We start from the raw sequence: 27,841 nt of genomic DNA, 5'->3' as shown, positions 1-27,841 counted from the left end.
GCGAGTAGGGTTGGGGGATGAGAGGTTAGTTGGGGAAGGGCTCTTGAAGGACATTTGTTTCTTCGAAGGGCTTTGAAGATAGAGAGGGGGTGGACTCTTGGATACGAAGGGGAGGAGGCTCTTGGCCGGAGGGAGATCGTGAGCAGAGGGTCCACAGCGCGAGAGACACGTTGGAGGAAAAGAAAATAGGTGTGTAGGCTGAGGAGTGGCGGGAGAGGAGCGAGGCTAGGCGGGGAGAGAGAACCGAATGAGTGCCTTAAGGCCGATGGTGAGGAATTGCTGCTTGACGTGGAGATTGGGGGCCAACCATTTGGGGGCTTTTGAGGAGTGGAGAGAGCTGTGCACAATGAATTTTTCAGAAAAGTGATCCAGGCAACAGAGAGAAGGATGGACCGGAGCCGGGAGAGAGGAGAGGCAGGCAGGTCAGTGAGGAGGCTGAGGCAGTAGTCAAGTGGACAAGCAGCATGGCCTAGTGGACAGATCATCCACCTGGGAGTCGGAAGGACCTGGGTTCTAATCCTGCCTCCGCTGGGTGACCTTGGGCAAGTCACTTCGTTGTGCCTCAGTTCCCTCATCTGTAAAACGGGGATTAAAAGTGTGAGCCTCACGCTGCTCAGAGAAGCAGCGTGGCTCAGTGGAAAGAGCCTGGGCTTTGGAGTCAGGGGTCATGGGTTCAAATCCCGGCCCCGCCAATTGTCAGCTGTGTGACTTTGGGCAAGTCACTTCACTTCTCTGTGCCTCAGTCCCCTCATCTGGAAAATGGGGATGAAGACTGTGAGCCCCACGTGGGACAACCTGATCACCTTGTATCCCCCCCAGCGCTTAGAACAGTGCTTTGCACATAGTAAATGCTTAACAAATACCATTATTATTATTATTATTGTTATTATTATGTGAGATAGGGACTGCGTCCAACCTGATTAGCTTGTATTTGCCCCAGAACTTAGAACAGTCCTTGACACATAGTAAGCACTTAAAAATACCATCATTATTAAGGTGGGTTAGGACAAATACTTGGGCCAGCATGGTAGCAGATTGGATGGAGAGAAAGGGGCAGAATTTAGAGGTAATAATAATGACGATGGTATTTGTTAAGTGCTTACTATGTGCCAAGCACTGTTTAAGCGCTGATGTTGTGACAGAATTTGGTGATGGACCGAATACTTGTTGACTGAAAGAAAGGAGTCGAGGATAATGGGCTTGTGAGACAGGGAGGGTGGTGGTGGTGTCTACGGTGGTGGGAGAACTTGGGGGAGGACAGGGAAACAGGAGAAGGTCGATTCCATGTATGTGGTCGGCAGACTGCTTCACCTGAATGGCGTGGCATGGAGTTGGCATGGGGAGGGCAGGAGTAGGGCTCGGAGGGAGCCCTCAGAACAGGACAGGTTTTGGAAGAGGCCAGAACAAGGACATCAATCAATTGTATTTATTGAGCACTATGCAGAGCACTATACTAAGTTATTGGGGTTTGAGGAGGGAGTTAAATGTCTGGAATGGGAAGGGCAATGGGGCTTGAGAGGCAATAAGGATGGGGAAATAATGTTGCCCGGAAGAGGAGAGGGTAGAGCTAAAGCAGACATAGTCCCTGCTCATAATGAGCTTGTAATCTAGTAGGGGAGAAAGACATGAAAATAAATCACAGATAGGGGCATAGGGGCTGTGGGGCTGAGAAAGAGGTGAGGAAAGGGGGCAAATCCAATTGCAAGGGTGACGCAGAAGGGAGTGGGAGAAGAGGAAATGAGAGCTTAGTCGGGGAAGGCCTCTTGGAAGAGATGTGCTTTTAATAAGGCTTTAAAGGTGAGAAGAGTGATTGTCGGATACGAAGAGGGAGGGCATTCCAGGACTGAGGCAGGATGAGGGCGAGAGGTCGATGGTGACGTAGGCGAGATGGAGGGACAGCCCGAAGGTTTGGCACTGTGCAGGCTGGGTGGTAATAGGAAAGTTGTGAGGTAAGGAGGTCGGAGGGGACAAGGTGATAAATGCTTTAAAGCAGATGGTAAGGAGTTTCCTTTGGATCGAGAAGCAGTGTGGCTCAGGGGAAAGAGCCCGGGCTTTGGAGTCAGAGGTCATGGGTTCAAATCCTGCCCCCGCCAACTGTCAGCTGTGTGACTTTGGGCAAGTCACTTCACTTCTCTGGGCCTCAGTTACCTCATCTGGAAAATGGGGATGAAGATTGTGAGCCCCACGTGGAACAACCTGATCACCTTGTGACCTCCCCAGCACTTAGAACAGTGCTTGGCACATAGCAAGTGCTTAACAAATACCATTATTATTATTATTGTTATAAGGAGGTGATTGGGTGCCCTCCCTCTTGAGGAGTGGGGAAATGGGGACTGAATGGTTCTGTAGAAAAATGATCTGGGCAGCAGAGTGAAATATGGCCAAGGAGGCTGATGATGATGATGGCATTTATTAAGAGCTTACTATGTGCAAAACACTGTTCTAAGTGCTGGGGAGGTTACAAGGTGATCAGGTTGTCCCAGAGGGGGCTCACAGTCTTCATCCCCATTTTCCAGATGAGGTAACTGAGGCCCAGAGAAGGGAAGTGACTTGCCCAAAGTCACACAGCTGACAATTGGCAGAGCTGGGGTTTGAACCCATGACCTCTGACTCCAAAGCCCGGGCTCTTTCCACTGTGCCATGCTGCTTCTCAAGGTTTGGGTGGGAAGATAAGTTCTGTTTAGGGCATGTTAAATTTGAGGTGGTGGCGGGACATGCAAGTAGAGATGTCTTGAAGGCTAGAGGAACCGTGAGACTGCAGTTAGGGAGAGAACTCAGGGCTGGAGATGCAGATTTGGGAATCATCCACATAGAGATGGTAGTTGAAGCCAGGGGAGTGAATGAATTCTCTGAGGGAGTACATATAGATGGAGAATAACAGGAATAATAACAACAATGGTAATAATAGTGGCATTTGTTAAGTGCTAACTATATGCCAGGCACTGTACTAAATGCTGGGATGGATACAATCAAATTGAGTTGGACACAGTCCCTGTCCCACATAGGGTTCTCGGTCTTAATCCCCATTTTACAGGTGCGGTAATTGAGGCACAGACAGGTCCAACCTTCACAACATCACTAAAATCTGCCCTTTCCTCTCCATCCAAAGTGCTACCACATTAATATAATCACTCATCCTAGCCTGCCTAGATTGCTGCATCAGCCTTCTTGCTAACCTCCCTAATCTCCTGCCTCTCCCCACTCCAGTCAATCAATCAATCAATCAATCATATTTATTGAGCGCTTACTGTGTGCAGAGCACTGTACTAAGCACTTGGGAAGTACAAGTTGGCAACATATAGAGACGGTCCCTACCCAACAGCGGGCTCACAGTCTAGAAGGGGGAGACAGAGAACAAAACAAAACATATTAACAAAATAGAATAAATAGAATAGATATGTACAAGTAAAATAAATAAATAGAGTAATAAATAAATGGAGTAAAGTCCATACTTCACCCCACTCCCAAATCATCTTTCTAGAGAAACGTTCAGGACACGTCTCCCCACCTCCTCAAAAATCTCCAGTGGTTACCTATCCACTTTCGTGTCCAATAAAAACTCCTCACCATTGGCTTTAAAGCTGTCCATCACCTCACCCCCTCCTACCTCACCTCGCTTCTCTCCTACAGCCCAGCCCGCAAACTTCGCTCCTGTGATGCTGACCTTCACACAGTGCCTCCATTTCTCCTGTCTAGCAGGCGAACGTCCGCTGGCCCACGTCTTGTCTCTGGCCTGGAATGTCCTCCCTCCTCAAATCCTCCAAACGATGACTCTCCCTCCCTTCAAAGCCTTACTGAAGGCCCATCTCCTCCAAGAGGCCTTCCCAGACTAAGCCCCACTTTCCCTCATCTCCCACTACCTTCTGTGTCGCCTTGACTTGCTCCCTTTGCTCTTCCCCCCTACCCCTCAGCCCCACAGCACTTACATATATATCTGTCATTTTATTCATTTATATTGATGGTTGTTTATTTGTACTTACGTCTGTTTCCCCCACCCCTGCCGCCACTCCAGATGGTGAGCTCATTGTAGGCAGGGATTGTCACTCTTTATTGTTGTATTGTACTTTCCCAAGTGCTTAGTACAGCTGGGTAGGGGCCGTCTCTATATGTTGCCAACTTGTACTTCCCAAGCGCTTAGTACAGTGCTCTGCACACAGTAAGCACTCAATGAATACGATTGAATGAATGAATGAAAGTGATCTGCCAAGGTGAATAGAAGGGGACCCAGAACAGTTAGGGGGTGTGAGGTAGAGGAGGAGCCTACAAAAGAGACTGAGAAGGAGAGGCAAGAGAGAAGTTTTTTTTTTGTCTTATGCCACCAAGTCGTTTCTCACCCATAGCGACACCATGGACACATCTCTCCCAAAACACGCCGCTCTCCACAATAATAATAATAATAATGTTGATATTTGTTAAGCCCTTACTATGTGCAAAGCACTGTTCTAAGTGCTGGGGTAGATACCAGGTAATCAGGTTGTCCCACGAGGGGCTCACAGTCTTCATCCCCATTTTACAGATGAGGGAACTGAGGCCCAGAAAAGTGAGGTGACTTGCCCAAAGTCACACAGCTGACAAGTGGCGGAGCCGGGATTTGAACCCACGGCCTCTGACTCCAAAGCCCGTTCTCTTTCCACTGAGCCACGCTGCTTCCCCATCTACAGTCATCACCATCTATGTATCCAGAGAGTTTTCTTGGTAAAAATCCAGAAGTGGTTTACCATTGCCTCCTTCCACGCAGTAAACTTGAGTCTCTGCCCTCAAGCACAGGGGGGTTTGTACAGATTTATTACTCTATTTATTTTACTTGTACATATTTACTGTTCTATTTATTTTGTTAATGATGTGCATCTAGCTGTAATTCTATTTGTTCTGACGATTTTGACACCTTTCTACATGTTTTGTTTTGTTGTCTGTCTCCCCCTTCTAGACTGTGAGCCTGTTGTTTGGTAGGGACCGTCTCTATATGTTGCTGACTTGTACGTCCCAAGCGCTTAGTGCATTCTCTGCACACAGTAAGCGCTCAATAAATACAATTGAGTGAATGAATTGGCAGAGCCGGGATTTGAACCCATGACCACTGACTCCCAAGCCCGGGCTCTTTCCACTGAGCCACGCTGCTTCTCTGATGGGACTCACGGTCTTAATCCCTATATTACAGATAAGGAAACGAAGGCACACCGGAGTTAAATGACATTTGTCTCCCCCCTTCTAGACTGTAAGCCTGTTGTGAGCAGGGATTATCTCTCTCTATTGCTGAATTGTACTTCCCAAGCGCTTAGTACAGTGCTCTGCACATCGTAAGCGCTCAATAAATACGGTTGAATGAATGAAATGACTTGCTTCAAGGTGACGCAGCAGACAAGTGACAGAGCCGGCTTCAGAAGGCTTTCCGATTCCCAGGCCTGTGCTCTGAACATTAGGCCGCACTGCTCCTTTTAGCAGGGAACAGGTTTATTAACTGTGTTTTATTGTACTCTATACTGTATTCTCCCAAGCACTTAGTACAGTGCTCTACGTACATTAAGCACCCAATAAATACCACTGATTTGATTAAAGGAATGACTCTCTTTAAGCGCAAGCTTGTGTGCTTAACAAGGACCATCATTATTATTGTTATTGTGCAGAATAATCAGGCAGGGAGGTAGAAGAGAAAAACACTGCTAGGTGAGCAAACATCAAGCCTGATGACATTCATTCGTTCATTCATTCTGTCGTATTTATTGAGCGCTTACTGTGTGCAGAGCACTGTACTAAGCGCTTGGGAAGTACAAGTTGGCAACATATAGAGACGGTCCCTGCCCAACAGCGGGCTCATAGTCTAGGGAAGCAGCGTGGCTCAGTGGAAAGAGCACGGGCTTTGGAGTCATTGGTCGTGGGTTCAAATCCCAGCTCCGCCAATTGTCAGCTGTGTGACTCTGGGCAAGTCACTTAACTTCTCTGGGCCTCAGTTCCCTCATCTGTAAAAATGGGGATGAAGAATGTGAGCGCCCCGTGGGACAACCTGATCACCTTGTAACCTCCCCAGCACTTAGAACAGTGCTTTGCACATAGTAAGCGCTTAATAAATGCCAACATTATTATTATTATTATTAGAAGGGGGAGACAGACAACAAAACAAATTGACAAAATAAATAGAATAAATATGTACAAATAAATAGAGTAATAAATACGTACAAACATATATACATATATATGGGTGCTGTGGGGAGGGGAAGGAGGTAAGGGGGGGATGAGGGGGGAGGAGGGGACTCAGTGTGGGAAGGCTTCCTGGAGGAGGTGAGCTCTCAGTAGGGCTTTGAAGGGAGGAAGAGAGCTAGCTTGGCGGATGTGCGGAGGGAGGGCATTCCAGGCCCGGGGGATGACGTGGGCCAGGGGTCGATGGCGGGACAGGCGAGAACGAGGCCTAACGGTGAGGAGATTTAGCGGCAGAGGAGCGGAGGTTGCGGGCTGGGCTGGAGAAGGAGAGAAGGGAGGTGAGGTAGGAGGGGGCGAGGGGATGGACGGCCTTGAAGCCCAGGGTGAGGAGTTTTTGCCTGATGCGTAGGTTGATTGGTAGCCACCAGAGATTTTTGAGGAGGGGAGTAACGTGCCCAGAGCTTTTCTGCACAATGACGATCCGGGCAGCGGCGTGAAGTATGGATTGAAGTGGGGAGAGACAGGAGGATGGGAGATCGGAGAGGAGGCTGATGCAGTAATCCAGTCGGGATAGGATGAGAGACTGAACGAGGAGGGTAGCGGTTTGGATGGAGAGGAAAGGGCGGATCACGTGACAAGGGGTAGTCTTTTTGTGTACGCAGTGTGACGGACTGTGGGTGACATTGGCACACACACACATTCAATTTCACCAACGGTGGCATCTCTTGGACTTGGTGGTATGTGGACTTATTCATTCATTCAATCGTATTGAGCGCGTACTGTGTGCAGAGCACTGTACTGAGTGCTTGGGAAGTCCAAGTTGGCAACATATAGAGACGGTCCCTACCCAACAACGGGCTCACAGTCTAGAAGGGGGAGACAGACAACAAAAGAAAACATGTAGACAGGTGTCAAAGTCGTCAGAACAAATAGAATTAAATCTATAGAAATATAGTTGTATGCTGAATATAGGTAGTTGAGTGGGTGGGTGTGCGTATGTGACTTGCCACCCTGCCAGAAACTCCTTGAGGGCAACTCCATTAATAACTCCATTAATAATAGTGATATTTGTCAAGCACTTACTATGCAGCCAGCTCTGTATTTGCAGTCATTCAGTCGTATTTATTGAGCACTTACTGTGTGCAGAGCACTGTGCTAAGCGCTTGGGAAGTACAAGTCGGCAAACAACGGGCCCACAGTCTAGAATTATAAAATTTCTATTTTCTAAATCGTCTTATCTATTATATTTGGATGAAGTATTTGTCTTAGATTTTCTGATACATCTCCACTTCCAAATGACTATTCTATTAGCACTTAGTACAGTGCTCTGCACACAGTAAGCACCCAATAAATACGATTGAATGAATATATGAATATTAGTGCATTGGTCTTATATATCAAAACTTGTATTAGTGTCTTCTCTACAAGTAACTGCTGACAAAAAAATTTTAAAGCTCCCTTATCCTAAAAATGTCTAAAAAAATTAGCCACAAATAAGGGCTGCTAACAGAATTTATGGGATATCAGAGCAAATACAAGATAATCAGATAATAATAATGATGGTATTTGTTAAGCTATGTGTCAAGCACTAAGTGCTGCGGTAGATAGCAGCTAATCAGGATGGACACAGTCCCTGTCCGCCATGGGGCTCACAGTCTGAATGCCCATTTTACAGATGAGCAGCCTGGCCTAGTGGCTGGGGCACGGGCCAGAGAGTCGGAAGGACCTGAGTTCTAATTCCGCCACCTGTCACTTCACTTCTCTGGACCTCAGTTTACAGATGAGGCAACTGAGTTCTAATTCCGCCACCTGTCACTTCACTTCTCCGGACCTCAGTGTACAGATGAGGCAACTGAGGTCCAGAGAAGTGAAGTGACAGGTGGCGGAATTAGAACTCAGGTCCTTCCGACTCTCGGGCCCGTGCCCTAGCCACTAGGCCAGGCTGCTTCTCTTCTGTAGGAACTGGACACTGCCCAAAGTAGTCCCTTCTCAGTAACACGTTGGCATAGATATTTTGGGAGCTACAGGAGCTAAAATGACTTAGCTTGCGGAGAAGCACAGACCGGGGCATTAGAAGGACCTCGGTTCTAATCTCGGCACTGCCACTTGCTTTCTCTTTGACCCTGGGCAAGTCCCTTAACTTCTCCGGACCTCGGGTTGCCCGACTGTAAAATGGGTATTCCTATTCTCCCTCCTGCTTAGCCCGTGAAAGAAGACCGTGAAGAAACAGGGCTAGCGGAAAGAACACTGGCCTGAGAGTCAGAGGACCCGGGTTCTAATCCCGGCTCTGCCCCTTGTCTTGTGGCCTCTGGCCTCAGTTTCCTCATCTGTAAAATGGGGGGTCAATACCTGTTCTCCCACTTAGACTGTGAGCCCCAGGTGGGACGAGGGATAGTGTCCATCTTGATTATCTACCCCAGAGCTTCGTACAGTGCTTGGCACACAGAAAGCGCTTAACAAATACCGTTAGAAAAATGATTCCAGGTTCAGACGTGTTACCGTTGGAGATGAGAAGCAGTGTGATTTAACAGAAAGAGCGTGGGCCTGGGAGTTAGAGGACCAGGGTTCTAATCCTGCTTCTGCAGTATGCCTGCTACGTGACCTTGGACAAGTCACTTCATTTCTCTGTGCCTCAGTTCCCTCATCTGCAAAATGAGAATTCAGTATCTATTCTTAGACTACGGGTTTTTTTTGGTACCGCATCAGGTTGTCCTGCGGGGGACTCACAGTTTTCATCCCCATTTTACAGACGAGGTAACTGAGGCGCAGGGCAGTTAAGTGACTTGTGACTTTGCTGTGTGGCTTTGGGCAAGTCACTTAACTTCTCTGCGCCTCAGTTACCTCATCTGGAAAATGGGGGTTAAGACTGTGAGCCCCCCGTGGGACAACCTGATCACCTTGTAACCTCCCCAGCGCTTAGAACAGTGCTTTGCACATAGTAAGTGCTTAATAAATGCTATTGTTATTATTATTATTATCCTTTCATTCAACCTGTGCTGCCCGCCGCCTTCCCCTCTCCATTCCTCCCTTCCTGATTTCCAAATATTGCATGGAACGGGGTCCCGTTCGGAGGAATTCTCTTAGCGCATCTATGCGGCCGAGCCCTCCGTCTCTGCAAAAAAAACCCTACTTAGACTACGAACCTCATGTGGGACGTGATTATCTCGTATGTACCCCAGTCCTTAGTCCAGTGCTTGGCACATAGTAAGCGCTTAACAAATACCCCATTTCTATTATTATTAGGTGGCCAGAGGTGGCAGAGAGACACCTGGGCACAGATACTCCGGGAGCGAGGTGGGGATGGGGGGATTGTGCGATTGTTGGGTGGTGGCAGATCATCATCAATCGTATTTATTGAGCGCTTACTATGTGCAGAGCACTGCACTAAGCGCTTGGGAAGTACAAATTGGCAACATATAGAGACAGTCCCTACCCAACAGTGGGCTCACAGTCTAAAAGGCAGATCTGGGAGCTGAGCAATAAGAGGAGGAATTTTAGACTGTGAGCCCACTGTTGGGTAAGGACTGTCTCTATATGTTGCCAACTTGTACTTCCCAAGCGCTTAGTACAGTGCTCTGCACACAGTAAGCGCTCAATAAATACGATTGATTGAGGAAACTAGGGAGTGTTTGACTATGAGAGACAGAGACAGACAGAGAGAAAGACAGACAGGAAAAAAAGAATGAAAGAAAAATGGAGAAAAAGAGAAATAAAGAGAAAAAGAGAGAAAGAAGAGTGAGGAGAATAATGGCTGTCGTGTTTCCCTGAGGAGGAGGGTGGAAGATGATTCTTTCGTGGCTTCCTGTGCATTTTCTCCCATCTTTCCTCCCAGGATGCTGTGCTTAGGCAGCAGGAGGGATGGCAGGGAGGTGGCATCCTGCTGCTGGAGAAGCAGCGTGGCTCAGTGGAAAGAGCCCGGGCTTTGGAGTCAGAGGTCATGGGTTCAAATCCCGGCTCCGCCACTTGTCAGCTGTGTGACTTCGGGCAAATCACTTCACTTCTCTGGGCCTCAGTTACCTCATCTGGAAAATGGGGGTGAAGACTGTGAGCCCCCCGTGGGACAACCTGATCATCTTGTAACCTCTGCTTAGAACAGTGCTTTGCGCATAGTAAGTGCTTAATAAGTGCTATCATTATTATTATTATCCTTTCATTGTGCCTCCCAAGCGCTTAGTACAGTGCTCTGCACACAGTAAGCGCTCAATAAATATGATTGATTGATTGATTGATTGATTCAACCTGTAACGCCCGCCACCTTCCCCTTTCCACTCCTCCCTTCCTGATTTACAAATATTGCATGCAATGGGGTCCCGTTCGGAGGAATTCTCTTAGTGCATCTATACGACCGAGCCCTCCGTCTCTGCAAGAAAACCCAAAACAAAACCCATATCTAAATTTAACCACTCCACATCTGGGTATCACAATCATGTCCTTGGTGCTGGGGTACACAGGAATGTATTTATTTGTATCGTTGTAGATGGCTTTATCTTAACATCGAATGATTCAGCTGTTTCACCCTGAAGTGTGTGTGTGTGTTCCTTCCTGCTTTATCCTTTTATTCTCCATCTTTCATTCCATACAACATTTTAGTCTGTCTAACCCCAGTGGGTTGTAGCCTCTTTGAGGGCAGGGCTGTGGGTCTTGCCACTCTCCCAGGTGTTTACAACCGAGAAGCAGTGTGGCTCAGTGGAAAGAGCCCGGGCTTTGGAGTCAGAGGTCATGGGTTCAAATCCCGGCTCCGCCACTTGTCAGCCGTGTGACTTTGGGCTAGTCACTTCACTTCTCTGTGCCTCAGTTATCTCATCTGTAAAATGGGGATGAAGACTGGGAGCCCCCCGTGGGACAGCCTGATCACCTTGTAACCTCCCCAGTGCTTAGAACAGTGCTTTGCACATAGTAAGCGCTTAATAAATGCCATTATTATTGTTATGGGGATGAAGACTGTGAGCCCCACGTGGGACAACCTGATCACCTTGTAACCTCCCCAGTGCTTAGAACGGTGCTTTGCACATAGTAAGTGCTTAATAAATGCCATTATTATTATTATTATTATTATCATTATTATTATTATTACAGTGCATGGTACTCAGTAAGCTGTCAGTAAGTCAGTCATATTTAATGAGCGCTTACTGGTGCGGAGCACTGTACTAAGCACTTGGGAGGGTACAATTAGCAATCAAAAGACACATTCTCTGTGTGGGGCAGCAGGAGAAGACCACAGGCCTAGGAGTCAGAAGACCTGGGTTCTAATCCAGTCTCCATCACTATTATTATTAGTAGTATTAGTAGTAGTATATTTGTCAAGTCCTTTCTCCATGCCCTGACTAAGCCCTCTTTTCTTCTTCTCCCACTCCCTTCTGCATCTCCCTGAACTTGCTCCCTTTATTATTCCCTTATGTCCATATCTGTCATTTTATTTGTATTAATGTCTGTCTCCCTCTCCAGACTGTAAACTCACTGCGGGCAGGGCACGTGTCTGTTTATTGTTATATTGTACCCTCCAAAGTGCTTAGTACAGTGCTCTGCACACAGTAAGCACCCAATAAATAGGATTGGTTGACTGACCGGTTTAGATACTAGTTAATAAGGACAGACATGGTCCATGTCCCCCCGTGGTGCTCACAGTCTGAGTAGGAGCTCGTAGTCCACTGTGTGACCTTGGGCAACTCACATAACTGCTCTCTTCCTCAGTTTCCTCATCTGTAAAATGGGGATTAACTCCTCCTTCCTGCTGCTTAGACTGTGAGCCCCATGTGGAACAGGGTATATGCTCACCCTGATTATCTTATAGCTACCCCAGTGCTCAGTACAGCGCTTGGCACATAGTAAGCACTTAACAAATATGGTGGATTTGATAGATTGCTTGGGTTTAGTGGTGATCTGTTTCGTGTTCTTTGCATTCCAAGGTCAACCCCATTCAGGCTCTGTGAGCTCGTGTGTGTTTCAGTCAGTCGTGTTTTGTTTTTTTAAATGTTATTTGCTAAGCGCTTACTATGTGCCAGGCACTGTATTAAGTGCTGGGCTAGAAACAAGCTAATAATAATGATGGCATTTATTAAGTGCTTACTATGTGGAAAGCACTGTTCTAAGCACTGGGGAGGTTACAAGGTGATCAGGTTGTCCCACGTGGGGCTCACAGTCTTAACCCCCATTTTACAGATGAGGGAACTGAGGCCCAGAGAAGTTAAGTGACTTGCCCAAAGTCACACAGCTGACAACTGGCGGAGTCGGGATTTGAACCCATGACTTCTGACTCCAAAGCCCATGCTCTTTCCACTGAGCCATGCTGCTTCTCTTATGGACACAGCCGTCCGTGTCTCACAGTCTTAATCCCCATTTTACAGATGAGGTCACTGCAGCCCAGAGAAATGTAGTGACTTAATAATGATAATCATAATTATGGCGTTTAGTGAACGCTTACTATGTCCCAGGCAATGTACTAAGCAGGGTGGATTCAAGCAGATCGGGTTGGAAACAGTCCCTGTCCCATGTGGGGCTCACAGTCTCAATCCCCATTGTACAGATGAGGCAACTGAGGCCCAGAGAAGTGAAGTGATTTGCCCAAGGCCACAAAGGGCTCAATAAATAAATACAAAGTAAGCGCTCAATAAATATGATTGATGATGATGATGAAAGCAGACAAATGGCAGAGCCAGGATTAGAATCCTTAATCCTTCTGATTCCCAGGCCCACGCTCTATCCACTAGGCCACGGACCCGCTGCTTCTCTTAAGTATTTGTTGAGCGCTTACTCTGTGCAGAGCACGGTACTGAACGTTTAGGAGAATACAAGAGAGCTGGGAGACATGCTCCCTGTTCCCAAGGAGCTCACAGTTCCGCGAAATTCCGCTACAGAGGCTAGATGAACCAAACGATGATGTCGAATTTCCCTAACAGACTCCTCTGCTCTTTCTACCTGCAGGTAACTGTGCTGGTCCTGTTTGCCTTGGCGTTCCTCACCTGTGTTGTCTTTCTGGTTGTCTACAAGGTTTACAAGTATGACCACACCTGCCCAGAAGGGTTTGTTTTTAAGGTAAAAAGTCTCAAGGGCCCGCCAGACCCCGGCTCTCCGGGGAGGATGAGAGCGCTCGGGGTTGAGAGGGGGCTCAAAGTAGGGAGAGGGGAAGGAGAGCTCAGAGACAGCGGAGGGGGGCTCAGAGCTGGAGGTGGGGGCTGAGAGGGGGACAGAAAGCTCAGAGCAGGGGAGGGGACTCAGACTCCTTAAGGTTGTTTGCATAGTGTGGTTTTGGAGGGGGTGACTGGAGTCCGGTAGAGCCCAGTGGCAGAACGTGGTGACTCGGTGACCCGATGGTGATGGTTGTTGAGGCCTTGGCTGCCCGTCCGCCCGCCAGGTGAGTGGCTTTTTTCGGGATCACGGCTGGGTCTGCCCATCCCGCATGGCCGCCCGCAAGGCTTCACCCTCAGAAGGTGATGGTGGGGCCGCCAGCCCGGCCGTCCCCCTCTTAGCCGAGCCCTGACTCCATTCCCAGAGTGCTGGGAGAGGGGCAGAGGGGCCGGCGGAGGGGCCTCAGAGAGGTAGGAGGGTGAGCAGAGTTGGGTGGCTGTGTTCACTCTGCTGTCATCTCGCCATTGCCATCGTTTTTATATTTTTAAGCACAGATGGATTTTAGAGCAAATTAAGCCAAAGTGGTCTTTGGAAGGTCAAATGACTCGACTTAGATTAGCATGTTTTGGACACATCAACAAGAGGATGGATTCTCTGGAGAAGACACTAAAATAATAATAATAATAATAGTAATGGCATTTATTGAGTGCTTAGTATATGCAAAGCACTGTTCTAAGCACTGGGGGGGTTACAAAGTGATCAGGTTGTCCCACTGGGGGCTCACAGTCTTAATCCCCATTTTACAGATGAGGTTTAAAATAATAATAATAATAGTAATGGCATTTATTGAGTGCTTAGTATATGCAAAGCACTGTTCTAAGTGCTGGGGGCGGGGGGTTACAAAGTGATCAGGTTGTCCCACTGGGGGCTCACAATTTTAATCCCCATTTTACAGGTGACGTTTAAAATAATAATAATAATAGTAATGGCATTTATTGAGTGCTTAGTATATGCAAAGCACCGTTCTAAGCGCTGGTGGTGGGGTTACAAAGTGATCAGGTTGTCCCACTGGGGGCTCACAGTCTTAATCCCCATTTTGCAGATGAGGTTTAAAATAATAATAATAATAATAGTAATGGCATTTATTGAGTGCTTAGTATATGCAAAGCACCGTTCTAAGTGCTTGGGGGGGGTTACAAAGTGATCAGGTTGTCCCACTGGGGGCTCACAGTCTTAATCCCCGTTTTCCAGATGAGGTAACTGAAGCCCAGAGAAGTGAAGTGACTTGCCCAAAGTCACACAGCCGACAAGTGGGGAGCCGGGATTTGAACCCATGACCTCTGGACTCCAAAGCCCGGGCTCTTTCCACTGAGCCACGCTGCTTCTCTAGGAAAAGTCCAGGGAAATCGTGGAACAGGCAGACGAACAGCTAGAAGGACAGAGACCGTAGGACCGCTAAAGGAAGACCCGTTAACAAGGTTACGGGTGATGGCGGAAGACAGGACGTTCTGGAGAAAGTAGATCCATGGAGTCGCTAGGAATCAGAAATGACTCGATGGCATTTAATAATAATAACTATGTGCCAACCACCGTACTAAGCTCTGGGTAATCAGGTTGGACGCCGTCCACTGAGGATTCACACACTAGGAGGGACTCCAGGTATTCCATCCCCATTTTACAGCTGGGGAAACAGAGGCATAGAGAAGTGACTTGCCCCGGGTCACCCAGCCAGCAAGTGGCAGAGCCGGAATTAGAACGCAGATCTTCTGATGCTCAAGGTCCCTTCCCTCCCACCGTCCACCTGGGCTCAGGCCTCCATCTCTCCCCAACCGTGGCCACTCGGGCATCGGACGCAGCTGCAAACGGCTCAGGGAGGAGAGTCTCCCTGGCACTCGGCTCTCTCGCTGAGCCCATCTGTGAAATAATAATAATAATGATAACATATATTAAGCACTTACTATGTGCAGAGCACTGTTCTAAGCGCTAGGGAGGTTACAACAATAATAATGATGGCATTTATTGAGCACTTACTATGTGCAGGGCACTGTTCTGGGCGCTGGGGAGGTTACAGGGTGATCAGGTTGTCCCACGGGGGGCTCACAGTCTTAATCCCCATTTTACAGATGAGGGAACTGAGGCGTAGAGAAGTTACGTGACTTGCCCAAAGTCACACAGCTGACAGGTGGCGGAGCCGGGATTTGAACCCATGACCTCTGACTCCAAAGCCCGGGCTCTTTCCACTGAGACACGCTGCTTCTCTAAGGTGATCAGGTTGCCTCACGGGGGGCTCACAGTCTTAATCCCCATTTTACAGGTGAGGTAACCGAGGCACAGAGAAGTGAAGTGAGTTGCCCAAAGTCACACAGCTGGCAGTTGGATGGCCCTTGAGACTGTGAGCCCCACATGGGACAGGGACTGTGTCCAACCCGATTTGCTTGTATTCATCCATTCATCCATTCAGTCATATTTATTGAATGCTTACTGTGCGCAAAGCACTGTACTAAGCATTGGGGACAGTACACTATAACAGACTGATACGTTCCTGCCCACAATGAGCTCACAGTCTCGAGGGGGAAGCAGACATTAATATAAATAAGTAGATAAATAACTGATATATCCATCCAACTTGTACTTCCCAAGCGCTTAGTCCAGTGCTCTACACACAGTAAGCGCTCAATAAATACGATTGATTGATTGAGCCCCCTCCTCCCTATCTCCAAGCACCCCCCCATCTCCTCACCCACCTCCAACCACTGCAGTGATGGAGTGAAACCGGAAGGTTGGGATGAGGGGGAGGAAGGGGAAAGGGAAAGGGAAAGAGAAGGGAGCGGAGACACCCACCAATGATAATCATAATAATAATGATTTGTGGTATTTGTTACACACTTACTATGTGCCAAGCAGTGCACTAAGCACTGGGATAGGTACAAGATAATCAGGTTCCACCTGGGGCCTAGCATGGCATAATAATAATAATAATAATAATAATAATAATAATGACATTTATTAAGCACTTACTAGAGAGAAGCAGAATGGTGGAGTGCATAGAGCCAGAGTCAGAAGGTCCTGGGTTCTAATCCCCGCTCCACCACTTGTCTGCTGTGGGACTTTGGACAAGTCAGCGTGGCTCAGTGGAAAGAGCCCGGACTTTGGAGTCAGAGGTCATGGGTTCGAATAACACTCCGCCAATTGTCAGCTGTGTGACTTTGGGCAAGTCACTTCACTTCCCTGGGCCTCAGTTCCCTCATCTGTAAGATAGGGATTAAGACTGTTGCCCACCGTGGGACAACCTGCTCTCCTGGTAACCTCCCCAGGGCTTAGAACAGTGCTTTGCACATAGTAATCGCTTAATAAATGCCATTATTATTATTATTAAGTCACTTCACTTCTCTGTGCCTCAGTTCCCTCATCTGTAAAATGGGGATTAAAACTGTGGGCCCCACATGGTACAGGGACTGCATCCAACCTGATTCCCTTGTATCTACTCCAGTGCTTAGAACAGTGCTTGACACATAGGAAGCACTTAATAAATACCATTATTATTATTATTATTATTATTCCCCGATTAAACCCTCATACCCCCAGCTTGCTCTCCTTTCTGTGTCACCTATGCTGTTGGTATAAATCCTGTTGGTATATATCCTGTATATATGTATATATGTTTGTACATTTTTATTACTCTATTTATTTATTTATTTTACTTGTACATATCTATTCTATTTTATTTTGTTAGTATGTTTGGTTTTATCTCCCCCTTTTAGACTGTGAGCCCACTGTTGGGTAGGGACTGTCTCTATATGTTGCCAATTTGTACTTCCCAAGTGCTTAGTACAGTGCTCTGCACACAGTAAGCGCTCAATAAATATGATTGATGATGATTGATGATGATGTTGGCCCTGTGACCTTTGGATATTTGATATTCACCCCAACCCAGCCCCACAGCACTGATGTACATCATAAGTGTATTTATTTATATTAATGTCTGTCTCCCCCCCTAGACTGTAAGCTCGTTGTGGGCAGCGAATGTGTCTGTTATATTGTTATATTTGATTCTCCCAAGTGTTTTAGTACGGTAAGCTTTCAGTAAATGCGATTGACTTACTGATCGACTGAGAGAGTGATTGTCTGTCGGATATGAAGAGGGAGGACGTTCCAGGCCTGAAGCAGGACACGGGTGAGAGGTCGGTGGAGAGATAGACGAGATTGAGGTACGATGAGTAGGTTGTTATTATAGGAGCAAAGCTTGAGGGTTGGGTTGAAATTGAAGAGCAGTTAGGTGAGGTAGGAGAGAGCAAGGGGATTGAGTGCTTTAAAGCTGATGGTGAGAAGTTTCTGTTGGATCTGGAGGTGGGTGGGCAACTCCTGTTGGTTCTTGAGGAGTGGGGAAACACGGACTGAATGTTTTTGTGGAAAAATGCTCCGGGCAGCAGAGTGAAATATGACCTGGAGTGGGGGGAGAGAGACAGGAGGCAGGGAGGTCAGCAAGGAGGCCGATAATAAATGCCATTATTATTATCCAGGGCACTGGGATCCATTGGCGAGTCCGGCTCCCGGGAGGACAGTCCTTCTAGACTGTGAGCCCACTGTTGGGCAGGGACCGTCTCTGTATGTTCCCAACTTGTCCTTCCCAAGCGCTTAGTACAGTGCTCTGCACACGGTAAGCGCTCAATAAATATGATTGAATGAATGAATGAATGATAACAGCAATCAAGGCAGGATAGGATAAACTCTTGGATTAATGTGGTAGCAGTTGGGACGGAGAGGAAAGGGCAGATTTTAGCGAAGTTGTGAAGGTTGACCTTTTGGTGGGTGGAAGAAATAAAATCTCGGTTCTCGAGCAACTCATCAACAATTAGTCTGTCCCTCTCCTGTGTCGTAGCTGCTGATTCACTCCTCGGCCCCTCAGTTCTCTCATCTGCAAAGTGGGGTCTGTCTCCCCCTTCTAGACTGTGAGCCCGTTGTTGGGTAGGGATTGTTTCTATCTGTTGCCGAATTGTACTTTCCAAGTGCTTAGTACAGTGCTCTGCACACAATAAGCGCTCAATGAATACGATTGAATGAATGAATGAATGATGGTATTTAGGGATAAACTGAATATGTGGGTTAAATGCGAGAGAAGAGTCAAGAGTCAAGGCTTGAGAGACAAGCCTCTCAGAGGGAGGACAGGGTTTGGCAGAGAAGGTAGGGGTTCTGTTTTGGACATGTCAAGTTTGAGGTGTCGGCCGGACACCCAGTTTCTGGCCTGAGGTAGTTAGTTATTGGGTATGTTCAGAAGAAGAGGACTCCCATGTCACCTGAGAGATGGAACACATGCCCACAGACCGAGAAAGTGTCCCGTCAAAGTCTAAGGCTAATTGGTCTAATTGGTCCAGTCAAAGGCTGGAACACCCTCCTTCCTCACATCCGACAATTACTCTGCCCCCGTTCAAAACCTTACAGAAGAGAAGTCTCCTCCAAGAGGCCTTCCCTGACTAAGCCCTCCTTTCCTCTTCTCCTCTCCCTTCTGCGTCACCCTGACTTGCTCTCTTCATTCATGCCCCCCACCACCCAGCCCCACAGTACTTATAATAATAATAATAATAATGACGGCATTTATTAAGCACTTACTATGTGCAAAGCACTGTTCTAAGCGCTGGGGAGGTTACAAGGTGATCAGGTTGTCTCACGGGGGGCTCACAGTCTTAGTCCCCATTTTACAGATGAGGTAACTGAGGCACAGAGAAGTTAAATGACTTGCCCAAAGTCGCACAGCTGACAATTGGCGGATCCGAGGTTTGAACTCAAGACCTCTGACTCCAAAGCGCGGGCTCTTTCCACTGAGCCACGCTGTTTTAGCACAGGTGATTTACCCCATCCTCAGCCCCACAGCCCTAATGCTCATGTCCGGAATTTATTTATATTCATGTCCGCTTTGATTACTGTATCATACTCCTTGCTGATTTCCCAGTCCACTCCAGTCCATACTTCATTCTGCTGCCTGGACCATTTTTCTACAAAAATGTTCAGTCCCTATTTCCTCACTCTCCAGTGAACCTCCAGTGGTTGCCCCTCTACCTAGACTGTGAGTCCACTGTTCTAGACTGTGAGCCCACCGTTGGGTAGGGACCGTCTCTATATGTTGCCAACTTGTACTTCCCAAGCGCTTAGTACAGTGCTCTGCACACAGCGCTCAATAAATATGATTGAATGAATGAATGAGTACCGCTGCATCAAACGGATACTCCTCACCTTTGGCTCTAATCAATCAACGTATTTATTGAGCGCTTACTGTGTGCAGAGCACTGTACTAAGCGCTTGGGAAGTACAAGTTGGCAACATATAGAGATGGTCCCTACCCAACAGTGGGCTCACAGTCTAGAAGGGGGAGACAGAGAACAAAACAAAACATATTAGCAAAATAAAATAAATAGAATAAATATGTACAAATGAAATAAATGGAGTAATAAATATGTATAAACATATGCATATATACAGGTGCTGTGGGAGGGGAAGGAGGTAAGGCGGAGGGGATGGAGAGGGGGAGGAGGGGGAGAGGAAGGAGGGGGCTCAGTCTGGGAAGGCCTCCTGGAGGAGGTGAGCTCTCTCCTATTGTAACCCAGCCTGCACACTCTGCTCGTCCAGTGCTGACCTGTCATTCATTCATTCATTCATTCATTCATACAATCGTATTTATTGAGCGCTTACTGTGTGCAGAGCACTGTACTAAGCGCTTGGGAAGTACAAGTTGGCAACATATAGAGACGGTCCCTACCTAGCAGCGGGCTCACAGTCTAGAAGGGAGGCGACAGAGAACAAAACAAAACATGGTAACAAAATAAAATAAATAGAATAAATATGTACAAGTAAAATAAATAGAGTAATAAATATGTACAAACATATATACATATATACAGGTGCTGCGGGGAGGGGAGGAGGTAAGGGTGGGGAGGAGGGGGCTCAGTCACTGAAACTCCCATCTCGGTTGTCTCCATGCCGACTCCTAGCTCGTGTCCTGCCTCTGGCCTGGAGCACCCTCCCTCCTCATATGATAATAACAATAATAATAATAATAATGGTATCTGTTAAGTGCTTACTATGTGCTAGGCTCTGTTTTAGGCGCGGGGATAGATACAAGATCATTGGGTTGGCCACAGTCCCCGTCCCACACAGGGCTCACAGTGTTAATCCCCATTTTACAGATGAGGGAAGTGAAGTGACTTACCCAAGGTCACAAAGCAGACAAGTGGCGGAGCCGGGATTAGAAACCACGACCTGCTGACTCTCAGGCCTGGGCTCTGTCCAGTCAACGTTGCTTCATGGCCTGAACTAAACCCTGGGAGAGAATACCCAGGTGGGAATTAGAGAGTGGTCCCCATCCTTCTGGGGGCTCCGAGATGATCCCTTCCCTCAAGGAGCTTACATTCTGGTGGGGGAACTGTAGAATCATGAGCAGAAACCTTCCTGTTTCACCCCTGGATGGGGATCTTGACCGCTTGGGCCTCTGCTTGCTCAAACTCCACAGGAACCGCTAGTTGAGTTCTGGCTGTAATAATAATAATTAATAATAATAATGATAATAATAATAATAATGGCATTTATTAAGTGCTTACTATGTGCAAAGCACTGTTCTAAGCGCTGTAGCTGGATGTCCCTTGGCTCAGTCTGGACAGGGATAATAGTAATAATAATAATAATAATAATAATAGTGGTATAATATAATATAGTGGTATAATATAATAATAATGGTATAATAATAGTGTTAAGCAATTACATATTTGTCAAGCACCGTTTTAAGCACTTAGGGGATACTTAGGGGATGGGCTTCTAGACTGTGAGCCCACTGTTGGGTAGGGACCGTCTCTATATGTTGCCAACTTGTACTTCCCAAGCGCTTAGTACAGTGCTCTGCACACAGTAAGCGCCCACAAAATACGATTGAATGAATGAATGAATACGATCAGGATACAGGCTAATCAGATTGGAAACATTCCCTGTCCCACATGGGACTCACCGTATTGATTCCCATTTTACCGATGAGGTAACTGAGGCACCGAGAAGTGAAGTGACTTGATCAAAGTCACACAGCAGACAAGCAGTGGAGCCGGGATTAGAATCCATCACCTTTTGACTCCCACTATGCTATGCTGTATCCACTATGCCATTCATTCATTCATTCATTGTCAGTCAGTCAGTCATATTTATTGAGCACTTACTGTGTACAGAGCACTGTACTAAGCGCTTGGGAAGTACAAGTCGGCAACATATAGAGACGGTCCCTACCCAACAACGTGCTCACAGTCTAGAAGAGGGAGACAGACAACAAAACAAAACGTGTGGTCAGGTGTCAAGTCATCAGAGTAAATAGGAGTAAAGCTAGATGCACAACATGGACAAAATAAATAGAATAGTAATGAAAGTGAAATAAATAGAGTAATAAATCTGTACAAATATATGCAAGTGCAGTGGGGAAGGGAAGGAGGTAGGGCGGGGGGGATGGGGAGGAGGAGAGGAAAAAGGGGGCTCAGTCTGGGAAGGCCTCTTGGAGGAGGTGAGCCCTCAGCCATGCCTGCGTGCCTTAACGCTGCCCTCTCCTCTGCCTGGCAAAATGATTTCTCCATCCTTATTGATTCCCATGCCCGTTCCCCTCACCGGTAGTTTCGGATATTTAACTCCCTCACCAAACACCCGTCATCTTGCCCCTAATGACCCGGCCATCTACTTTATGGAGAAAACTGAAACAATCAGGTGTGGTCTCCCTAAAATCTCCCCTGCTCCTCTCCTGTCCCTCCTTCAACTCTCCTATCTTTCCCATGTGCTCCCCACAGCACTTAGGTATATACCTTTAAATTTTATATTATAAATTGCTCACATTCAGTTCATGTCCATCTTCCCCTCTAGACAGTAAGCTTGGTATAGGCAGGGAATGTTTCTGCTAATTCCGTTTTACTCTCTCAAGCGCTAAGTACAGTGCTCTGCACATAGTAAGCACTCAGTAAGTACCATCGATTGATTTTCCCCAGCAGTCATCTCAAGAGGAGACCTGCCTTCTCTCCAAGTCTACCCCTTTCACCTTCACCATCCCTTCACACCTCATCACTTTACCCCTCCCTTCTTCCCTCCCTGACCACCCTCTTCAACTGCTCATTAATAATAATGATGGCATTTATTAAGCGCTCACTACGTGCAAAGCCCTGTTCTCCAATGGCTTCTCCCCCACTGCTTTCAAACGTGTTCGTGTTGCCCCTACCCTAGAAAAACCCTCCCTTGACCCCAGGGCTCCCTCCAGTTATGGCCCCATCCCCCTCCTGCCATTCCTCTCCAAAATCCTCGAGCGAGTTGTCTACACCCGCTGTTTCAAGTTCCTCACCTCCAATTCTCTCCTCGACCTCATCCAATCTGACTTCCGTCCCCTTCATTCCACCGAAACCGTCCTCTAAAAGCTCACCAATGATCTCCTTGTCAAATCCAACGGTCACTACTCCATCCTGATCCTCCTTGACCTTTCAGTTGCTTTCAATGCTGTGACCCTCCCTTTTACCTTGGAAACGTTATCCAACGTTGGCATCGCTGACTCTGTCCTCTCCTCATTCTCCTCATATCTCTGGCTACTCCTCAGTCTCTTTCATGGGCTCCTCCTCTGCCTCTCACCCCCTAGCTTTTGGGGGGGTCCTTCAAGGTTCGGTTCTTGGTCCCCTTCTATTCTCCGTCTGTCTTACTCCCATGGAGAACTCAGTCGCTGGTTTCGTCTCCCCCTTTTAGACTGTGAGCCCACTGTTGGGTAGGGACCGTCTCTATATGTTGCCAATTTGTACTTCCCAAGTGCTTAGTACAGTGCTCTGCACACAGTAAGCGCTCAATAAATACAATTCATGATGATGATTCCCGAATCTCCATTTCCAGCCCTTATCTCCTCCTTCTTTGCAGCCTCCCATTTCCTCCTGCCTTCAAGACATCTCTCTTTGGATGCCCTGTCATCATCTCAAATTGAACATGTGCCAGACAGAATTCCTCATCTTCCCACCCAAGCTTTATCCTTCCCCTGACTTTTCAATCACTGCAGACAGCCACACCATCCTTCCGGTTTCACAAGCGCGTAACCTTGGCGTTATCTTTGAGTCATCTCTCTCATTCAACCCACGTGTTCCATCTCACGTTCACCAAATCCCATCAGTTCAGCCTTCACAACTAAAATCGGCCGTTTCCTCTCCATCCCAACTGCTCCCAAGTTAATTCAAGCATTTATCCTATCCTATCTGGTGATTACTGCGCCGGACTCTTTGCTGACCTCCCAGCGTACGTCTCACCCCACTCCAGCATGGCATAGTACATAGAGCCCAGGCCTGGGGGTTGGAAGGCTATGCGTTCTAATTCCGGCTCCGCCACTTGTCTGTTGTGTGACCTTGGGTAGGTCATTTGACTTCTGTGCCTCAGTTACCTCATCTGTAAAATGGGGTTTGAGATTCTGAGCCCCATGAGAAGCAGCGTAGCTCAGTGGAAAGAGCCCGGGCTTTGGAGTCAGAGGTCATGGGTTCAATCCCGACTCCGCCAGTTGTCAGCTGTGTGACTTTGGGCAAGTCACTTAACTTCTCCTCAGTTCCCTCATCTGTAAAATGGGGATTAAAACAGCCCCCCGTGGGACAACCCGATCACCTTGTAACCTCCCCAGCGCTTAAAACAGTGCTTTGCACATAGTAAGCGCTAAATAAATGCCATTATTATTATTATTATTATTATTATTATTATTATTATGTGGGACAGGGACTGTACCCAACCCGATTTTCTCATATCCACCCCAGTGCTCAATACAGTGCTTGGCACATAGAAAGCACTTAACAAATACCGTCGTTATTATTATTACCCATCCCCACTCCATACTTCATCCCCATACTTCAGCCCACTGTTGGGTAGGGACCGTCTCTATATGTTGCCAACTTGTACTTCCCAAGCGTTAGTACAGTGCTCTGCACACAGTAAGCGTTCAATAAATACGATTGAATGAATGAATGAATGAATCTGGTTGCCCGGATCATTTTTCTACAAAACCATTCAGTCCGTGTCTCCCCACTCCAGTGGTTGCCCATCCCTTCCGCCTCAAACAGAAGCTCCTTACCATCGGCTTTAAAGCAGTCTATCACCTTGCCCCCTCTTACTTTACTGTGCTGCTTTCCTTCTTTGACCCAGCCCACGCACTTCACTCCTTCTCTGTACCCCGACCTTGTCTATTTTGCCGTCGACCTCTCACCCCTATCCTGCCCCCGGCCTGGAATACCGTCCCCCTTCGTAACTAACAAATGATCACTCTCCCCACCTCCAAATACCTATTGAAGGCACATCTCCTTCAAGAGGCCTTCCCCGACTAGGCGCTCATTTCCTCTTTTCCTACTCCCTTCTGTGTCACCCTTGCAATTGGATTTGCACCCTTTATTCACCCCTCCCTCAGCCCCACAGCACTTATGTCCATATGTTGCCAATTTGTACTTCCCAAGTGCTTAGTACAGTGCTCTGCACATAGTAAGCGCTCAATAAATAACGATTGATGATGATGATGATGATGATATTTGTAATTTATTTATATTATTGCTCCAGATGTGTCATGTATACATTTATAAATATAATACGTATATTATGAAGCTCCTGGTGGGCGTGTCTACCAACTCTGTCACCTCTTCCCAGACTGAGCCCCCCCCTTTTTCCTCTCCTCCTCTGCGCTACCCCTTTCCCCTCCCCACAGCACTTGTATATATCTGTACATATTTATTAGTTTTATTAATACTATGCATATAGCTATAATTCTATTTATTCTGATGGTATTGATACCTGTCTACTTGTTTTGTTGTCTGTCTCCCCCTTCTAGACTGTGAGCCCGTTGTTGGGTAGGGACCGTCTCTATACGTTGCCCATTTGTACTTCCCAAGCTCTTAGTACGGTGCTCTGCACACAGTAAGCGCTCAATAAATACGACAGTGAATGAATGGATGAATGAACTCGGTTGTATTCTCCTCCCCCAAGCGCTTAGTACAGTGCTCCACGGCCAGCGAGCGCTCGATAAATACCGTGGATTGATTGGGGAAGCAGCGTGGCTCAGTGGAAGGCGCCCGGGCTTTGGAGTCAGAGGTCATCGGTTCAAATCCCGGCTCCGCCACTTAGCTGTGTGACGTCGGGCAAGTCACTTCACTTCTCTGTGCCTCAGTCCCCTCATCTGTAGAAATGGGGATGAAGACTGCGAGCCCCACGTGGGACAGCCTGATCACCTTGTAAACTCCCCAGTGCTTAGCACGTAGTAAGTGTGTAATAAATGTCATTATTATTATTATTGTTATTCAGAGGCATCTCTGGATGGAGCTGTTGTTTGGGTTAAAACCTCCAGACGTGGCGGGGTGGTCGGGGAGAGCATCTGGGGCTAAAGAGTTTGCAATTCTCTTTCAGAATAACCAGTGCATCCCGGCAGGATTAGAGAACTACTACTCCGAACAAGACTCCAACGGCCGAGGGAAGTTTTACACTGTCATAAACCACTACAACCTGGCCAAGCAGACCATCACCCGCTCAGTGTCTCCTTGGATGTCGGTACTGTCCGAAGAGAAACTGTCGGAGCAGGAGACCGAAGCCGCTGAGAAATCAGCTTAGTAGGCTAGGCTCGTTGCTTCCAATATGTCGCTTGAAGGTAACGGAGGGACTTGAAAGGGACATTTCATTAAGTTATTATGGATCATTTAGAGGTTACTCATATTTATGGTGCAATTGCTTCCATTTGCTGATACTGCTTGGCCAATAAAACGTGGTACGGAATACCCACGGGCATCAAACCGCCTGCATTTCAGCATCGCTTTAAGAGCCCTGGCATCTCTTAACAAGTTACAAAATCCTAATTTTGATCCTTTGGGGAATTTACGGGGTGCTGTCATAAAACTAATTTACACTGGATTTTCAGGGGTTTGGATTTACCGCGCATTTTACTGTCTGAACTGGTACGGGGGTTTTGTAAAAAAAGAAAAGAAAAAAATGTAAATCACCTTGCGGTTTTGCAGACCGAGCACCTTAGCCATAACTAAGAGTGATCTCGCGCTTCGCTCGGAGCTGTAGTTAAACGTTCTCCCCCTCAGCTCCGACGAGCCGCCATCTGCTCCGATAGCAGCGACGCGCGATAGCGCCTGGTTTCCAAGAATGAAGGGGAAGGAGTCAGGTCGCATAATTTTCACATACTTTCCTCACTGTCGTTGATTTGTAAGTGATGATGAAGTCTTTTGCAACGGGGCATGCTCAATGTTGTTTTATTATCGCTGTCAACCGAATTTCCCCGCATTCATTCCCTCTGGGACGAGCGTCGTGGGCGGAAACCCGAGTCAGGTAGACCGTAGAAGGGAATGGAACATCTTCGACTCCGAAAGCCCCGCGGCCGTGTAACAGCGTTGCTCTGACGAGAGCGCGCCGTCGCCGATCTGATGGTGTTGAAGAAACCCGTCCTCTCTGTAGATATAACGTTAGCACATCCACTCTTGTGATTGTCTCACCCGAAGGAAGTCGTAGGCTTGCTTCTTTTTCTATCGCGTCATGATCTGGGTTTGGGTTCGTGATCCCGCTTGCGAGCGGTCCCATTTTTCAACCCTGCCGGGGCAGGCCGAACAAGAAGGATGGAGGCTGTCTCGGTCTGACGCTCCCGGAAGCTCCGCGATCCGGCCCCACGACCCCCCGAAGTAAGAAACGGGGCCGAAAGACCGCGTCGCCGGAGGCTTCCGCCTGCAGGATGGCTTCCGTTTCGCCCTCTTTGTACGGAGCCCGTGTTTTAAATTTTATTCTGAACATGAAAATCGAAGTTACAGAATCGCCAGTTAAAATAAGTGTGTAAGACAAATTAAATATAAACGATATTCACACGTTTTCCTCCATGTCGTCTGACTGTGATGTTTCCAGCGGTCGCGGCCAGAGACTCACGTCGGGGCAGGCGAGAGACAGGAGTAACCGGCAGTCAGCCGGGAATCGGTTTCGTCATCCGGACCAACGGGGTCACCGGAATATTTTAATAATAATAATAATGATGGTATTTGTTAAGCGCTTACTATGTGCAAAGCACTGTTCTAAGCACTGGGGAGGTAACAAGGTGATCAGGTTGTCCCACGGGGGGCTCACAGTCTTCACCCCCATTTTACAGATGAGGGAACTGAGGCCCAGAGAAGTGAAGTGACTTGCCCAAAGTCACACAGCTGACAGTTGGCGGAGCCGGGATTTGAACCCATGACCTCTGACTCCAAAGCCCGGTCTCTTTCCACTGAGCCACGCTGCTCCTCTTAATACCCGTGGATATTTCTGCCTGATACAAAAAAGGATCCGTGTCGCTGTAATTGTATTTCAGTATCAAACCCAGAAAAAAGTGAACATCCTAAAGTTAGGGACTGTATGTATAAAAGGTTTTCAGGCAAGGCAGGATAATAATAATAATGATGGTATTTGTTAAGCACTTACTATCAATCGTATTTATTGAGCGCTTACTGTGTGCAGAGCACTGTACTAAGCGCTTGGGAAGTACAAGTTGGCAACTTATAGAGACGGTCCCTACCCAATAATGGGCTCACAGTCTAGAAGACTAGCACTTAGAGAAGCAGCGTGGCTCAGTGGAAAGTGCCTGGGCTTTGGAGTCAGAGGTCACGGGTTCTAATCCCAGCTC

At 47.5% G+C, this 27,841-nt stretch overlaps 1 protein-coding gene across 2 annotated transcripts in view; it reads left to right on the top strand.

Annotated features, from left to right (window-relative positions):
- The window catches only part of NSG1 (neuronal vesicle trafficking associated 1), a 65,787-nt gene extending 38,722 nt beyond the window's left edge, over nucleotides 1-27,065 (top strand). For both annotated transcript variants that reach the window (XM_038745976.1, XM_038745977.1), the window contains exons 4-5: nucleotides 13,057-13,167; nucleotides 25,606-27,065. In XM_038745976.1, coding sequence (XP_038601904.1) covers nucleotides 13,057-13,167; nucleotides 25,606-25,806 — 312 coding nt within the window. In that variant the 3' untranslated portion in view covers nucleotides 25,807-27,065. The remainder of the gene's footprint in view (nucleotides 1-13,056; nucleotides 13,168-25,605) is intronic.
- The last annotated feature ends 776 nt before the right edge of the window (nucleotides 27,066-27,841 follow it).

This window comes from Tachyglossus aculeatus, chromosome 4 (assembly GCF_015852505.1).
Source record: "Tachyglossus aculeatus isolate mTacAcu1 chromosome 4, mTacAcu1.pri, whole genome shotgun sequence".
NCBI lineage: Eukaryota > Metazoa > Chordata > Mammalia > Monotremata > Tachyglossidae > Tachyglossus > Tachyglossus aculeatus.
The sequence above is the reverse complement of the archived record's forward strand: the minus strand, read 5'-3'. Positions and strand labels throughout refer to the sequence as shown.